The sequence below is a fragment of the Enhydra lutris genome, unplaced genomic scaffold (assembly GCF_002288905.1).
Source record: "Enhydra lutris kenyoni isolate GAN:26980312 unplaced genomic scaffold, ASM228890v2 scaffoldscaffold8, whole genome shotgun sequence".
NCBI classification, from domain to species: Eukaryota; Metazoa; Chordata; class Mammalia; order Carnivora; family Mustelidae; genus Enhydra; species Enhydra lutris.
The window spans coordinates 5,785,857-5,804,318 of record NW_019154092.1 but is presented as its reverse complement, the minus strand read 5'-3'; the positions used below and the strand labels follow the sequence as shown (position 1 = coordinate 5,804,318).

Sequence of the window (18,462 nt, the reverse complement as noted above, 5' to 3'; positions counted from 1 at the left end):
TCGAGCCCTGCATCGGGCTTTCTGCTCCACAGGGAGCCTGCTTCCTCCTCTCTCTCTGCCTGCCTCTCTGCCTACTTGTGATCTCTGTCAAATAAATAAATAAAATCTTTTAAAAAAAATGAAAAATAGATCTCAGGTGTGAGTGCAACCAGAAAGTTGTATCAGCAGAGATATCATGCAAGAATTTGTGTTCTTGACGTTGCCTACTGTTGCATGATTTCCATTTTAGAGAGGTTAGGAGGAATTTAAAGAAAAAGAAAAAAACTGGTTACCCATCTGAGAATCCTAGGTTAGCTTTGTACTTCGTGTGGAAAGGGAGATGTAGACCGCAGGACCAGAAGGAAAATGCTGTGACACAAAACGCAAGAGCTAGATACTTGCATTTTTAAAAATTTTAATTTCAATTTTGATTGAAAAATCAGAATGGTGTTATGAAAATGTTAGAGTCTTGCCTTTTCAAAAGTAAGTTTAAATTTGGTATCATTATTATTTTTCTTTCTATAACACAACTCAAATTCCCTTGGGTTTTTTTTTTTTTTATTTTTTTTAAATTTAAGTAGAGCTGATATACAATGTGACATTGGTTTCAGCTGTACACCTCAGTGACTTGGGAAGCTTATAGGTTATGCTATGTCAAAACCCTTTAAATAAGAGTAACAAATGTTTGCATATTTCAGTTGCTAAATACATGAAGATCTCAAGTCGATTCTTATTCAGTAATTAAAAAAAAAACAACAAAGAAATGTCAGTAATTTTCTTTTTATACTCTCAATTTCTCCATATTCTTAGTTGTCAGAAGTGGGTTACATTTCTCTGTGAATCATCTTTTTTTTTCTTAGGCGCACACATACACTGAAATTAGTTTTATTTAATATTATTCATCTTAGTTGCTAATGGAAGCATGCCAAAATTACTCCTCATACTTACCTCCCAGTTGGTTTCACAAATGCGTGAGAATTCTAGCCTGGCTCTGGACAACAGCTTAAGTATAGCTAGAGAGGCTGCATTGGCTAACTGAATATTTAATGATTTTACAGAATCATTTCTTTATTTGTTGTTATATTTTTAGTTGAGATAGTGGTGTTGTGGCTATGATTTTTTAAGAGCCTTTATCTTTTAGAAATAATGTTGAAATAAAATTATATGACGTAAGAGATTTGCTGCAAAATAATAAATGTGGGGAAAGATATGAGTTATTAAAAAAAAGAGAGAGAGAGAATTGTCTATGTGTTGGTACACACAGAGGAGGCTGAGTAATGAGTGGCCTGGGGAATTCTCTCTACTTTTGTAAGTTTGGAAATTTTCTCTAATAAAAGGCAGAAGCAACGGCAGTAGCAGCTCTGAAATTTTCCACGAGGTTTTTGGAACCGCTTAAAAAGTAAACATGGAGGGACACCTGGGTGGCTCAGTTGTTAAGTGTCTGCCTTCCATCTGGGTCATGATCCCGGGGTTGGAGTCCCACAAGGGTCTCCCTGCTCAGCGGGAAACCTACTTCTCCCTCTCCCACTCCTCCTACTTGTGTTCTCTCTCTTGCTGTGTCTCTCAGTCAAATAAATAAGTAAAATCTTAAAAAAAAAAAAAAAAAGTAAATATGGAGAATCCTGGAGACCTAGCTATATTCTAATCCAGTGTCTTTGTTCACCAACCACGAAGTAGAAGCCGAGATTGTTGTTGCTTTTGTGTTCTTCCGGTGTTGTCCAAAGCATCTGCTTTAAAAACACAGTGCCCACCATCCCTATTAACATGGACCCCAGAAATCGTGCGTCTTGGTTCTTAATTCGAGCTCTCCTCTCTAATTCTGTCTCAGAGGCTTCAGTTCAGACTGCTGCAGAAAAAAAATGATTCTGACACCTGATGAAGACTGTGAAGGGACTTTATTCAGGAAACTACTACACTGGGGGTTTGCAGGAGGGAAGAGAGATGGAGCTCGATTCCAAAAATCACCATGACACTAAGGTTACCATTGTCTCTCAAGAGCATCTTGACAATAGAAAATAGAGGATTTCTCATTTGGGGTGTGTGTGTGTGTGTGTGTGTTCATATGGCTCTTTGAAGGGAAAAAAGAAATTTAAGGAAGCCTATATAAACACCCTCACTGGAGTGATAAGAGAAGCAGTGCGAGATTCTAGAAGAAACCATAAATCTAGGGAGACAAAAACTGAGAGGTTCAGCTCCTCTCCATCCTACGGAGATTTACCTTCATTGTCAGCTGTGGGTAGTTGGAGTTGTTCCTGACAATGAGGAGCCCGACAGACCATAGGTGTAGAGACTCGGCAGACCTCTAAAGACTGTCCCTAATACTAGGACATCAGAACCTCATGGCCCCTCACCTCTCCTGCCCCTTCTGAGGTTTTGTACCTAATTGCATACTCATGACTTTAAGTTTCTTTTTTCAAAGAGGGCCCCCACGGTATTCAGGTGCACCCTTGTATGGAATCGTGAATCTTCCAGAAAAGAACCAGCTCTTTATTTTTTTTTTCCCTCCAAAAAATCAACAGACATGAGGCATCAGAAGCCCCAGATTTGGTGCAGATCAGAGATGGGAATGGGTGCTTCCTGGGGCTGCCGTGAGGATGACTGATGTGGGAAGGGATATAAATATTCTAATGAAGGGGTTTGTGAAAATTTACGTAACTTCTTTTATATTTAGCAGATGATGTGTTGTCATTTGCTTCCATAGCACTGTTAATTTAATTTGGGTAATTTTGGAAATATGAATTCATAAAGCCACCTCTTACTTGGAGAGAAGGAGAGCTTGCCATCATGGGTGAAATTGAGCTCTGTGCCCACAGGGGCTTGAGGGAACCAAAAATCACAGTTCACGTGTAATTTGTAGTTTTAGAAAATGCCCAAAAAAACAAACAAAGAAACACAAAAAAACAGTGAATTAGTATCCCCAAAGAGTAAAATTTTCAAGGTTTCCTTTCTAATATACCTAATGCTTCTGGGCCACATTTAACCCATCTGCTCAGTCACGGCTATTCGTAATCGTGGCTCACGGAAACTTAAAGGGACAACAGCTAAAACCGAACTTACCGTTGTGATAGGCATGCTTTTCCCTGCTGACGTGACAGTACCACTAGGCAGGTGACTGAGTTCGAAGAACTTTAAAATTACTGTTAAAATAGCTGTTGCATGTATCATTGGTGAATGCCACAAAATTACTTTAGACTCGTAATTTTCATTTGGTGGAACTTTCTGGAAGGACGAGAATGTTTGGCAGGTGGAATCGAGTGACGATAACACGGGTGTATCCATTTCTCCTCAGGCCGATCTCAAGTCCTGTGCGTTTTACCGTGTGTGAAGTAGACTTCTATAAGGAAAACAATTCACGGGCTACCTGCCAAAAAAAAAAAAAAAAAAAAAATTGGTGGGGTGAGGGGCAGTTTCTTTTTACTTGTAACTTTTTAAAAGATTCTAACACCTGTGCTTTCTTACTCGAATTTTTTCAAATGTTAGGAATTCTTCGATCATGTGAAGAAGCTCTGGGATGATGAAGGCGTGAAGGCGTGCTTTGAGAGGTCCAACGAGTATCAGCTAATCGACTGCGCACAATAGTAAGTCAGCTCCTGAGCGTGGCCCGGCCTCTCCGAGGCTACCCTTCCCCCCCTCAATTATGCCGCCCTCCCAGGTCAATGAAGTCTCTTGAGTACAAGAAACAAAGCATTAACATCTTACTACAGAAATCAGTTTTTCAAAGGGCCCGGGTTTGGTAGATGGAAAACTGAAACTCCGATGGGAATTAGTGTTTCAAGGAAGAACCAGAAGCAGGTGTGTTCATTTTCCCCGAACCCGTTTTCAGTTCTGTTTGTCCTTTTGCTTTCTATAAAATGACAGGCATATCTGCGAATTGGTAGGTGCTTAGATATTCGTTATTATATTTTCACATTGGAACAAGACCCCCAAATTAAATTTTAAAATACTATCCACGTCCGCCATCGAGCCCAAGCACTTACTTGAATGATAAGCGATACCCTGTTCATGTTAGAAATAGACTAGACCCTTGAAAGTAGATGGTAATTAATAGAATAAATAAAGCCTTGATGGAAAAAAGTGCAATGAAGAGAAATAGGAAATAAGGAAAGGACTCTGGTGCCTAGGCTGGCCCATTGTTTTTCCCTGAAATGCTCACTTTCCTATTTTCTTTTGCTATTTTAGATTCATTCTATGACCGTTAGATAATAGTGGGCCCAAGAAGAAAGTTAATCAAGAATGTCTAGATATGTTTGCTATTTTGGTGACAAAAACTGTATTTAAAGTTGTTTTATATAACACTTGGGACAGCAAGAAATGAGTGCTTTTACATTTTAAGTCTGGAAACTCTAAAAATGCTTACATGGGGAAGAGATTCCATAAGCATGCAATCTGGGAATCCACGATAGATGGAAGCCACTGGTGGAGCTACGCTGGGAATGCTGATTTCCAGGAGAGGGTAGCTGAGTGGCCACCCCAGCCCCTCCTCATTCAGAGGAGGTCAGGCACCATCGCCTCATGACAGGCACCGAGAAAAGCCAATGGCAAGGGTGCTGGGTGTGTCCCAAGCAGTGACAGGAAGCCAGTCTGGGGACAGATGGGTAAGGGAAGAGTGGCCATAAACACATGAGAGAGGTCAGTGAGGCCAGACCCTCCCGATTGCCAAAGGTTCTGCCAAGGACCTTGGATTTCTTCCAAATGCAGTGAGTGACCATTGGCTCTGTGATGGAGATTGTTGGGGTCACTCTGGCCACTGTGTGGCACATTAGAAGAAGGGAACAAGGACCCGAGCGGGATGGCTGGCATCAGGTGCAGCCATGGAGGTGAGCCCTGGGACCCAAAGGGGTTAGAACGAGGTGGTGAATCAGAATGCTGGGGACAGAGGAAAGTGGGGATCAAGGAGGACAAGAGGGAAGGTCACAGTGCCATTTATTGAAAGGGAGGAATCCAGGAGATGTTATGTGGGGGAGGATGGGATAATATCAGACTCCGATTTGGAGAAGTTAGATTGGAGATAGAGAGGCTGCCCAAGGGGAGAGAGGAAGCAGATGGCTGCTTGTAGGAGCCTGGAGCTCAGAATCGACAGGGGCCTGGACAAGGAAGTTCAGTCCCCAGAGATTGGTTTCAGGAGGAAGAGGAGCCTAAAACTACAACAGAGAAGTAGGTGGAGAGGGAGTCCTTCAGAGGAGGGGGAAGGATCTCAGGGTTGAGATGGGGGAGATTGATGATGTTAAGAAGCTTCACTTAACCTCCTTCTTATGATGACCAAGAACTGGCTCATCGTCCCCCCAGTCCATGAGCATTGGGTGAGCGACAGGTGTGTCTCGCAAGTGGTCTTGTTGAGGCAGGGGTAGTGAAACAGCAGTGCACGTCCACCTGCTGTGTACCCTGAAATGAGCACCAGGAGCATTAATGGCCCTCCACTGTATACGCTGAAGAAACTATTTACTAATTTAAAATTTTTGCGATCTAGAATAGTATGTAAAATTTCCCGTCTCCTGCCACTCTTTACCATTCCCTCAAGACTTACCTTCAGTCAATATTCCCTTTTTAAATTGGCGTGCCCTTTAGTTGACATCTGTGAGTACACTGCTGTGGTTACTGTCCTGTTATTTGTTATGGACGTTTGCTTCCACGAGAGCGAGGCTGGGTTAGATGTGGATGTAGAGTGGGGCAGGGTTCCCCGTGGAGCTCAGACACACCCTGGGGGGGGGTCTCAGGAGGCACACCCCTTCCTGAAGGGCCCTTATCTTTCCTTCTGGCTCTCACTAGCTCTTTCTCAAACCTGTCATCTCTGTTGTTTTAAAAGCCACCGTGGTGTTGTAGAGACAGAAAGAGTACCCTAAGTTAATGCTAGCAATTTCAAGCACAGCTCATAATGATTTTAAATTCACCTTCATTGGCATTTCGAGTTGATGGGAATGTGTGCTCTATCGTCCTTTTCTGGTATTTCTTGAGCAGAGACATGGTGAGGGAGCGTTGCAGTGCTACTCAGTATCATATCAGGAATTTCCCTTTCTTAAAAGAAAGAACAGACCACTTACTTTCACACCACTCCAGGGATAGAATGAATGGCTTAATTTAACGTTGAATATGCAAGTATAAATTTTTTAAAAGGAAGAGTTAGTATGAGCCTTGACGACAGGGAATTAGGATTCAGATGCCTGCTCCTCCACGGACAGTCATGTAAGGCTCTAGGCAAACTCATGGGGACAATTATGGGTCCCGTTTGCATACAGTTCTCGTAGCATTAAATATGTATATCTCCAAAGTCCTCAAAATAGTGCCCGCAAGCCCTAGATCAGCTCTTGCTGTTACGTCATCATGTGGAAGCTGAGGGCCAGAGAGGTCAACTAAGGCACGTAAGATCATGGTTTCCCAGAGCCAACGTCTGGCTTTCCTTTGGTCCCATCCTTTCAAATGACTGAGAGCCATGGGCACGGGCTGCCTCATGCGTGAGGTCAAGACTCCCTCCCAGACTTGACAGGAACGAGGCACCAAAGCTTGAGCGGTGCTTTCTTAACTCTGGGTCTGGCCAAATCACAGAAAGCAGTTGCCCACCAAGACCTCACTATCTGGGTTAATAATCCTCACTGTTACGACGTTGCTTTCTTTATCCATTTTAATACACACTGGAATCAAGTTGGATCAATAACCTTTGTTATTAATAGCTTAATAGTTATTATTAATAGCTTATGGATAGCTTAATAGCTGCTGTTTTGCCTCTAAACCCAGATTTCAAGGTAGGGGGTGAGAGATTTTTAAAAAACAAGGAATGTCTTGGAAACATTTGTTAGAGCAATATAGGGCTAACAGAAATACTATGTCGTCAAATTCGAAGTTAAAGAAATAGAAGCTGCCTCCACCAGTTGTCAGCGTCCAGCTGCCTCCACCAGTCGTCAGCGACCCTCCCGTGAAAGAAAGGACATGTCAGCATGAAACCCAAGACGGTGACACTCAGGCCATTTTGTCCAACCCTTGTAATCTTTAATTCTTCAGGGAAGGTGTCTTATTCCTCCTTAAATGTCCAGGTGAATGTTCTTTCATGAAGTCCGTGCACAGTAGGTGCTATTTGGAAAAATTAATTAGCAAAAGAGGAGCCTGGTATGAGCTATGGTAGTAATAGGAAAAGCTGGTCTGTCCCTTTAAAAGTGCACACCCTACCCCAGATTCAGGTTCTGTGGCCTCCTTCTCCCGCCTTGCAAATCCCCAGTGTTCTGACACATTTTCTTTTTTCCTCCCATCAAAATTGCTCTGAGAAAAGATCTGACTTACATCTCGGTGTGAATGTAAGTCACTGTGTTCCCTCGCTCAACAGTATTGCATTTTGAACCTTAACGCTTTAAATTAGGAAGGGAATAATTCTAAGCTCCATTAAAGTCATTTCTTCCATGGCAGAAACCAGGAGAATATTTTGGGGAAGAGAGGTTCTCAGTGATGCTGAAATTCTGTTAAGGCAGAGCTGCCGATGAGGAGTCTGGGAATATCTGGAAGGTCCTTAAAAGCTTATACACAGAGGTACCCAGAAGTTCCACTCCTGAATTACTCAAGAAAATTAAAAACATACATCCAGGGGCGCCTGGGTGGCTCCGTCAGTTAAGCATCTGCCTTCAGCTCAGGTCATGAGCTCAGGGTCAGGGATCAAGCCCCGCAGCAGGCTCCCTGCTCAGAGAGGAGCCTGCTTCTCCTTCTCCCTCTGCTTCTCCCCGTGCTTGTGCTCCGTCTCTCTCTCTCTCTCTCTCTCTCTGTCAAATAAATAAATAAAATCTTAAAAAAAAAATACGTCCACACAAAAACTCATCCAGGGATATACATGACAGCATTCTTCACAAGAGCCAAAGAGTGCTAACAACCCAAATGTCCATCAAATAATGAATGGGTATAGAAAACAGGGTCCATCACACAATGGAATATTTTTTGGACTAAAAATGGATGAAGCACTGATTCATGCTACCACATCAATGAACCTTTAAAACATTACATTAAGTGAGAGAAGACAGACACAAAAGGCCACATATTATATGGTTGGGTTTATATGAAATGTCCAGGATAGGCAAATCCACAGAAACAGAAAATAGATTACTGAGTGCCAGGGGGCAGGGAAAATGGAGAGTGACTGCTAGTGGGTATAGGATTTCTTTGGGGGATAATGGGAACATTCTGGAATAGGATGGTATTGATAGTTGCACAACCTTGTGATTATAGTAAATACCATTGTACAATTCAAACTGGTGAATTTTTATGTTATGTGGAATATACGTTATGTGAATTATATCTCAATCTTTAAAAAAAAAAAAAAAGGACGATTATGGAGGAGGGAGGGAGTCAGGGCAGGAAAAGCAACGGGAACACTGGTCAAGGTCGGCCAGAGGGGCAAGGTCCTCCCTGAGCCGGGGGTCCTCTTGTCAACCACAGATGAAAGTCTATGTTTGCATTTACAAAGCCTGCTTTTTAGAAGGCCTCCATCAATCACAAATGCATGCCACTCTGATTCTAAAAACACATATAAGCAAACAGGAGCCCCCAAATTGTAAAGCATCCATGATATAAAAATGAAAAAAGCTATGGCGATCTTTATCATGCTATTTGACATGCAAGGAGTGGATACTTGCTTGGGCTACTTCAAGAAATGGCGAATTTGTTCTGAGTCTCTCTGGGGAACCACTGCTGAGTCAAAGGCACTGTGGGGACCAGCTCTTCTGTTCCTGCTCCCTGGGCACTTCAGTTCTGCTTTCCCTGTCTGCTTTTCTCAGCCCTGGATTCTGACAGCAGGTGCACGCTATAATCTGCAGGCCAGATCTCAGAGGAAACAGAGAGATCGGTTTTGCTAAAGGCCAGGTGGCCTGCATCGGGCCATGGCCTCACCCACTGTCCCTGGGACCCACAGGTCCAGTCAGTGGCCACCCCTACATCCCTGAGCAGAGGGTCAGTAAGGCAGGCAGCCAGACCCACCGGCCTGGCTGGAGGAATGTGGGAACAGTCATTATAATTGAGCATTAAGTATTGTACTTAGGGGGAAAATGAGTCTTTGAGGCACCAAGCAAGCTGTGCAAATCACCAGAGATTATATTTTATCCGGAATTGCCCAGTTCCCACTGTGAAAATTAAAAGACAATCTCTACTGCATTATCCCCCAAAAGGCATTTCCTCTAAGTCCTAATAATAAGTGATTATGTAGCCATGGAAACAGCTATTTTGGGAGAAAGAAAATCAGAGAAAATTGGATCTTTAGAACGGGTTTATAAAATCAGGCTTTGCTTAATTTAACTTGAAACTCCACAACTCAGAGTGTAGGTTCTTGGGCTTTGTACCGATTGTTTACGTGATAAGCCCTTCTGGGAGCGTACCCATTTGAATAATTGGTTTTAGAATACTCTCAAAGAGAGAGAATATTCCAGAAAAAAAGGAAAGAGTCATGAGAAGGGTACAGTGATTTTCTGCTGCGTCCCTGTCTGCCTTTGGCCATCTGTCAGGAGCCTTGATGACCGCATCTCCCACATTTACTCCCCAGCGCCATTTGGTTCCCATGGCTCCCAAGTTCCCAAATCTAAGCTTTGGAGACAATCAGGAAATTATTAGCAAAAATGAGGTTTCAACTTCAAGGTTGATTTTTTTTCCCCAGGTCATTTTAAAATAAGATAAACTATAATTTAAAATGTGTGTGTTGCTCTATACTGTTGAACTCATTAAATATATAATCAACCGCATGGGGGCACGTAAACGTTCTTTTTAACGCTCATTTTGATCTTCATCTCTGGCCAGATGTGTTGTCAGATTTATTTTCTTGATCTGTAGAACTGGAAATGTTGCTGTTCATGGGCAGTACAGTCTGCCTCTTTTTAGGTATGAAGAATAAATTTAGTATCAGGGCAAAGGAGGTAGACCAGATAGCTCAGAATAAGTCAGTCAGCCCCTGATTATATCTGTTTCTCCCATGCCCGTTTGGAAACCCTGCCCTGAGAAGGAACTCTGAAGAGGGCTTGTGTGACACACATGCTTCCGTGTGAGGAGGAAGCCCACACCTCTCCCCCTGTGTCCCCTTCACACTCACCTGTGACCCCACTCACAACACTTCTGACACCAGACGTGTGAGGTATTTTCCCCACACCAGGCCATTCACCATGACACCAGCTGGGTGTCGTCCCATTCAACTCAATTCTGACGCTGTCTACCTGGAGCCCATGTCACATGCCACAGGTTAAGGGGTCGGTCCCAAGAGGTTGCCACTCGTCAGATGCCGGTCCTGAGGAACAGGTTATGTACGGTGTCTGCCCTGCCATTGACAACTCGAAGAACTCAGGGACACTTACTTACATTTACTGGTTTATTAAAGGAAATGACAAAGGATACAGATGAGCGGCCGCATGAAGAGATGTGCAGGGTGAGGTCAGGAAGGGTCTCGAGCACAGGAGCCTCTGTCTCTGTGGAGCTGGGATGTGTCATCCCCCTGGCACGGGCACGCGTTCACCAACCTGGAGGCTCTCCAAACCCCATAATTATGGAGGCTCCATCACATAGGCATGATCTATCCTCAACTCCAGCCCCTCTCCCCTTCCCGGAAGATGAAGTAGTGGGGAGCTGAAAGGTCCAAGCTTCTAATCATGGCTTGGTCCTTGCAGTGACCAGCCCCATCCAGGAGCCCAGCCAGAGTCACCTCAACAAAACAAAAGATGCTCCTGTCACACAGAAAAGTACAAGAGATTTAGGAGCTCAGTGTTGGGAACAGGGGGGCCAAAGATGAAATATTAGAACAGAAGAAGCCCCTAGTGCTCTTCCCACTTAGGAATTTACAAGGATTTCAGAAGCTCTGTGCCAGGAGTCAGGATCAGAGTCCAATAGAATTTTTTAAATCTTTCAGAAAACCACTTTCTTGAGTGGAGAATCCTGGTGGGTTCCCACACATCACCTCATTGAATCCTCAGACCTCCTGTAAAGAGAGATGATGCTGAGATGGGGCTCCAAGTCCTGTCCCTTCCAGCACGTCACACTGGTTTCTGGTGTTTCCCATTCCCTATCTATTGTTAGATTCATTTTGAGGGCTGTGAAAATCAAGCCTTTGAACTATATGTGGTAAATAATAATAATAATAGTAATGTTTTTGCTGCCTTGGAACTGTATTTCCCCAATTACTTCTTAGAAGTAGAACCCTTGTCAAACTGCCCTGTGCGGGGTACCAGGAGTGAGGAGGGGTCAGTAGCAGTGAGAAGCCCAGCGCGTTGCCCTTAGCCTCTCCCATGCTCCTTGAGGTGGCTCAGTTGGTGACAAGAAACACTCCACAGGGCCCAGTTTAAAGACTAAGGCCAGTGGGGTGCATGGGTGGCTCAGTCAGTTAAGCGTCTGCTTTTGGCTCAGTCATGATCCCAGAGTCCTGGGATTGAGTCCTTCATCAGGCTCCTGGCTCAGCAGGGAATCTTCTCCCTCTACCCTTCCCCCCGGCTCATGATTGCTCCCTCACCCTCTCTCTCTTTCTCTCTCCCAAATAAATAAATGAAATCTTAAAAAAAAATAATTTTTTTAATTAAAAAATAATAATAAAGACTAAGGCCAGGTTCCAAAATTGTGGCAGCTGGACCAAATGCAATTTGCATCAAGTACCAAACCAAAGTCGTGTTTTATGAGAATAAATGTATCAAACCAGAGTGGTATTTTATTAGAAAGAAATTTATTTTAGATGTTCACATAGATCACATTGATTTCATATAAGATCCATGTGGCCATTTTGATAAAAACAGAATTGAAACCCAGTGCTCAAAGATGACAATTGAGTCTTTCACTAGGGTTCAATATCCAGCTTCTTCCTGCTGGGGAAAGGGTTTGGGAATACTCTGGTTTATGTAGATGAATAACAGCAAATAGTAGCAAAAACACGGTTGTTGTTGTTGTTGTTGTTCCGTTGTTGTGGTTTTAATTTGCGTTGTAATCCAAAGAAACATTTTTAAGTCAAATGATGCCGAATGTGAAAAGGAGAAGAGTAAGAAATTATCTTCCTAGCAGCGTCCTCCCATTTCTGAAGATAAATGCAAAGTCTGATAGACACTTAAATGTTCTGGTTTTTTAACTTTTAAATGCACAAAGACAGTCTTGAAGACAGAATTCTGTTCTGGGCCACATTTGCACCTGTGGTGATGTGATTGTTGCTCTGTGATAAGAGCCCGGGGCTCAGCATGGGACAGGCAGTGGTGCAGCTGGGCATGGCACCGTCTGTGTCCTGTGGGAACTTACCTTTGTGGTTATACTACGGGTCAGGTGCTGCGCCATCTGGACGCTGGCCAGTGTCCTCCTACAGATTTCCTGCCAAATAGCAGCACGGCTGCAAAAAGTGGAAAATATGTGCATAACAGCTTGATAGGAGCTTGGGTTCCACACGTGTCCATTCACACGTGTCAAGATTCCACAAAGGTATACTCAAGAGTCATGTTGCTTTGGACCTAAATTTTACCTCAACAGAAAAAAAACAAAACAAACAAACAAACAAACAAACCTGTGAGCAAATACTGATGTCCAGACAAAGATCTGTGTGCTGGAGCGTTTAGGAGGAAGTGAATTGGTGTCTATCATTTCTTCAAAATGCATCAAAAGTCAGGTAGATAGATATGTGATTCTCTTTTAAGTACGGTAAAATGATAATGGCAAAATCTAGGTGGCAGGTGTTCAAGCATCCACTATAAAATTATTTCAAGTTGTATGTTTGAAGTGTGTCATAATAAAATGTAGGGGGAGGGATACACATGTGTACAGAAGGCTACAGAAAAATAAATTACAAAGCAGCACGAGTTAACAGCACAAGTCGTACTCCGCACATTATAACATGCCACGGAAGACGTTTGCCTGTAGGAGGGTTTTTATTACAATTATCCAGAATGTTTGCTAAATTCTTTGAAACATTTCCAAGGACCCCAAAGACCTCAGGTTGAAAACCATGAATAAAGTGTGCAGCTTCAAAAAGACTTGCGGGTGTGTCCCGGTTTTTTAAACCTCTACGGGTAGCTGTGAGATAGCCCGTAGTTGTAGAAATTTACCAGGTGGGTCACTGTTCTGTGCACATCCCCCAAGTTGACCACTTGATCCTCACACTAACCCAAAGAGGAGGAAACCAAATCACCTAAGATTACACAGGACCACACCATGCCATCTCTTGATTAACTTGATTAAGCCTAAAGATGTGAGAGGCTGTTTTAGGTTAAAAGTTCGACGTTATGTGAGCTTTAAGTGTGTGCCAGGTGCCACCAGGTGCTGAATTGTAAAGATGATGAGGCCTTTCCCTAAGCTTATAAATAAGTGGATTTTTCACAAGGGCACCCATTTTCTTCTCTGAAGCTGCTCTCATCTACCTTCCATTTCCATCCAATTCATATCATGAGCATAGTTTGCAGATGAAAGCCAGGATGGATTTTTTTACAGACCTCCTCATGGTTCAAGAAAGTGAAAAGACAATCACAGAAGGGAGACTATATTTATAAGTCACGTATCTTATAAGGGACTTATATTCCAGAATATATAAATAACTCCTACAGCTCAGGAACAAAAGGTTAAATAATTTTAACGTTAATGTTTTCATCAGTTTTAGAATAAGCAAAGGATCAGAATAGACAGTTCCCCAGTAAGATATGTGAATGGCCAATACGCTCATGAGAAGGGGCTGAACAGCATTAGCCACTGGGAAATGCAAATCAAAACCATAATGCGATAGAACTTCACAGTCACGAGGATGGCTGTAACCAAAAATCAAATAAAAACAAATGTTGGCAAGCATGTGGAGAAATTGGAACCCTCGGATGTTGCTGTTGGCAATATAAAATGGTATAGCACCTCCAGAAAACAGTCTAGCAGTTCTAGAAAAAGGTAATCACAGAGTTCCCATATGCCCCAGCAGTTCCACTCCCAGATACATATTCAAGAGAATGGAAAACATACGACCTCACAAAAACTTCAAGGCAAATGGATATGCCCGGCAGCTTATTCCTAGGAGCTGAAAAGTGGAAACAACCCATATGCCCGTCAGTTGATGAATGGACACACGAAATGTGGTCCCTCTGTGCAATGGACAATTATCTAGCTATGAAAAGGAATGAATCACTGATACAGGCTACAGCATGGAAGAGCCTTGGAAATATGCTCCGTGAAAGAAGGCGGACACAGAAGGCCACATATTGTGTGATTCCATGTCTGTGAAATGCCCAGAACAGACATATTGCGATGGAAAGTAGATGACGGTTGCATAGCGTTGAGGGAGGGTGAGGGGGGCAGATGAGCAGTGACTGCCTGATGGGTACAAGGTTTCTTTCCAGAGTGATGAAAATGTCCTGAAAGTGGTTACATGGAATCGTGCACTGCAAACGCACCTTCAGCCGGGATTCCCTGTTGGAATTAGTCCTGTTAAATTTTAACTTGGATGCCTTGGTAAAATTCATTTGGGCACTGCTGATCATGGGGATCTCCTAATTTCAGGGCCTTTCTAGTTAATTCCAAGGCAGGGGAAGAGACTTCATTCAAAAGTGGAGAGCGATTGCTTGATTGAAGTTTGTATTCCTGACCCCGTCCATTGCATTCTGGTTCATCTGTGCACTCAAACTGCAACTGTAGTTACGCTGTGGAAAGCGTTCAGTGTAAGATTTATAACATTTCACATTTTACGCATGCTTCCGTTTTTAAATCAGTGTAAGCTAGAAAAGTGAAGAAATGCAAAAGCAAAAGCACTGATTGGAAATATGATTCTCATGCTGAAAATATATCATTAAGACCTATGTTAAATCTCTAAAAAAGAATTGTCATGGAAGTTAGGTAATTTTATCAGAAGTTATTTCCATGGCATTCTGAGTAACTCCTGTCCATGCAGAGCCTGACACTGTAAAGACTCATTAAACAGATGTTGAGTGAATAATATATCTAATCAAGTTTTTTAAACTCTTCCTCATGGATGGTTCATGTGCCATTGTTGGCTGCTCGCGTGGGATTGTTGCTCGCTGTACCTGGAACCATGCCTGCCTCGTAGTTGGTGGTTAAGAAATAGCTGTTAGTTGAGTGGACTTTAAAAACTTTTCCTTCTCTGTGTTCTCTGTCATTCATAGTCACCATTCTCATGTATGCAGACTCAGTTTTGCTGTAAAGCTCAGATTCAGACACAATATCCGTTTGTAGAAGCATTATTCAAAATAGCCAGAGTGTAGAAACAAAGAAGAAGTCCATCATAATGATGAACGGAGAAACAAAATGTGGTCTGTCAATACAATGGAATATTATTCAGCCCTTTAAAGGAAGGAAATATCGATGGTTGCAACCACATGGCCTCCTTTAGGACAGACGTGCCCACCGTCTCAGAGAAAACCGTGTACCATCGCAGTACATTGTACAATTACTTCCCTCCTCCCAGTATACGACAAGAATCTGTTCACAGTCTCAAGAAATTTAATTATAAGCCTTTAAGTTGGATTTAGCAAATAAGGAAGCTACCCTTGGGTAACGTATCAAAGAAACAGGGAGAAAGAAAAAAATACCACTGACATGCGTCAGTGGTTTGAATTACGTATCTTTCTTAACACCAGACCATGTTAATCACATAATAATTAGAACCCATGATATCAGTGAAAAGCTACCTTTCAAATTCAAGTTTATTCTATTATTATTTTTAGATTAAGGAAATCTAAGCACAAAGAGAATTTCCATTTGCTCACTAGCACTTGTATTCATATGACAACAGTTAAGTGCATGGTATGCCTTTGTGTCTTAATTTATTTTATGTTACTGGGAATCTGGAATTCATATTTTGCATTAAGGTGAATGTTCTGCATTATTTCTGTGAGGAAGGAAAGAAAGAGTCTTCCTATCAGCTACCTGAGACAAATGGTAACTGCTAAGAAAGAAATCACTTTGCCATACTCTGCCAGGAGGCAGGCAGTGACTAAATATATCTTCTAAAATCTATGAGACTTAATAGGCCTGTTTCTCATTCGGGTTCTTCCTCTGACACACAGTGTGATCTGAACAAATCACATACTTCGTTGCTGAAAATAGAGAGCCCCAGAGGCACCCCTCCTCAGAAGGCTCTCCCTACAGCTTCCTTCTCCAACTACATGCTTCCACAATTAGATTCTAAAGGTCAGCTTCCTTGTAAGGACCTAGGGCAGGTAGTGGGACACCGTTGTGGGATGCTGGCAAAAAGGAAACACCAGGAATCTTCCAAGTGAGCAGGAACCATGCTGACTGCAACTTGTGGTTGTTTCTTTGTTCTGTTTCATGTAAGTAACATTGAAGAATTCAGAGAGTCTTACACAGTCCTGTAAGGTGAAATTCATTTAGCTTTGAATTCTCCTTTACCCCCTAAACTGCTCAAAAAAAAAAAAAATTATTTTCTTTTTCCTGCAGTAGTTAGATACACTATTAAGTATTGTTTTCCAGATGTTAATCTTGTCTGGGACTTACTATATTTAGGACATGGTTAATCATGTCCTGAGGCAGCCTGGTGGTTCCTAGAAAGGAAACCACATGTTGAATTTGTCAGGAAGGCTCAGCTGGCACCTCAGTGCCCCGATTGGGCAGAACCTTCCAGGAGAAGAAACGCTGGAGGAAATAAATACCCCTGCTTTCTGGAACATTACACAAACATCACATTTGCGGATACTTACCTACCGTCCCTGAATGGTGAACTCAGTAAATATTTATGGGATATAGGCATGAGCTGGAAGATTCTAGCCCAACCCCATCAAAGATGAAAGGAAAAGAATGCATATCCATTACGCTTTAGTTGAGATATCTTCCTTCCAGTGACTTGAGTTCAAAACCATTTTGAGGTTAACACTTTATTTTTAAAAGAGGCAAGGTTTCTTTTTTTTAAAAGATTTTATTTATTTCTTTGAAAGAGAGAGACAGCATGAAAGAGAGAGAGAGAGTACACGAGCAGGCTAGAGGGGTTAGGGGAGAGAAGCGGACGCCCTGCTGAGCAGGAAGCCCCGTGTGGGGCTCAATCCCAGAACCCCAGATTCATGACCTGAACCGAAGGCAGACGCCCAACCAACTGAGCCACGCAGGCGCCCCATGACGTTAACACTTAAATATATATATTTTTATATTTTATATATATTTATATTTATTATATTTAATATATATTAAATTTATATATAAAATTAAAATATTTTCATTATATAAATATATATTTATATAATATAAATATGTAATTATTTATATATAAATATATATAATTACATATAAGTAATATATAAATATAATATAAATAAAATATTTTAAAAATACAATATAGATATATAGATATAGATATATATCTCGATCTTTGGCCTCCTTTTAAACCACCAGTGTTCACTGTCTCAGAGAAAACTGAATCCTGCCATAGTACATTATAGAAGTATAGACGTGACAAGAAATACTCTGCTTTGTTATAAAGCTTTTTACATTCTATATAGAAGGGTTAAAAATGAATTATTTGGGGCACCTGGGTGGTACAGTCGGTTAAGGGTCTGACTCTTGGTTTCACCTCAGGTTATGATCTACAGGTCCTGGGACCAAGCCCCCGCCTCAGACTCCACGCTCAGCAAGGAGTCTGCTTGGGTCTCTCTCTCCTTCACCCTCTTCAGCTGTCACTCATGTGCTCTCTCTAAAAAATCAATAAATCTTTAAATAAATAATAAATAAATAAATAGATAGATAGTTTCTAGTAGGGCTCACTGAATTAAGTTGTATTTGGTTTCTAAAATGTTGCTTCTTAAGCTGAAGACTCCAGCTGAAATTAACAGATGTTTATGTTTGCCTTTAATTGATTTAATTTGGTTTCATTGCCTTGACTATAAGGGATGACCAGGCTTAGCCTTGCATAGACACTAATGGCCAATGACTCCTTCCTTTTTATATTTAGTGGGGGTTAAACTAGAGTTGAAAGGACTCTAAATGGTTCTCAGAATATGCAGTTGTTAGAACTAGTACTGTCTGCTCTGTGGCCATGGGTATTCTAAGTCACTTGACTTAAGCGTAATTTAACTGTGACTTGCAAGCTGTGTCTCGTGGCAGGTCAGATGCAGCGTTGATTAGGAATAGGACTGTGTCTGCCACACACACTTGCTCCCAGGAGCAGCAGCAAGACCCCACCACCACCACCATCTCCCAGGACCCTGTCCAAACTGGGGATACTCCCAGCTTCCGGCGATTTGATTTCATGATATATATATACAAGGTGCACCAAGAGGAGGACAAGAGCAAGTTTTCATATGCAGTGAAATTTACTGCCTAGTGTGCACGTGAACAATTTTTTAACTCACAGGTTTTAAGTTTAATGTTCAAGTTTGTTTTTTTTTTTTTTTAAGTTGTGTGGGAGTAGCCAGCTTCCTGGTTCCCAGAGTGGCCTGGACAAGCCGGTGTGCAGTCCTGCTCATTGGCCCCATATCGGTAGTTGTGAAATTGCTCTCCACCCAGAACTGTGGCCTCAGGATGCCCCACCAATGTCCCATTAGACAGGCAGCAGGAGATATTGCCATGTGTTTCTTT

General features: G+C 42.1%; 1 protein-coding gene across 2 annotated transcripts in view; it reads left to right on the top strand.

The window, feature by feature from the left end:
• The window catches only part of LOC111142441 (G protein subunit alpha L), a 136,716-nt gene that overhangs the window by 91,973 nt on the left and 26,281 nt on the right, over window positions 1–18,462 (top strand). For both annotated transcript variants that reach the window (XM_022495576.1, XM_022495577.1), the window contains exon 5: window positions 3,460–3,557. In XM_022495576.1, coding sequence (XP_022351284.1) covers window positions 3,460–3,557 — 98 coding nt within the window. The remainder of the gene's footprint in view (window positions 1–3,459; window positions 3,558–18,462) is intronic.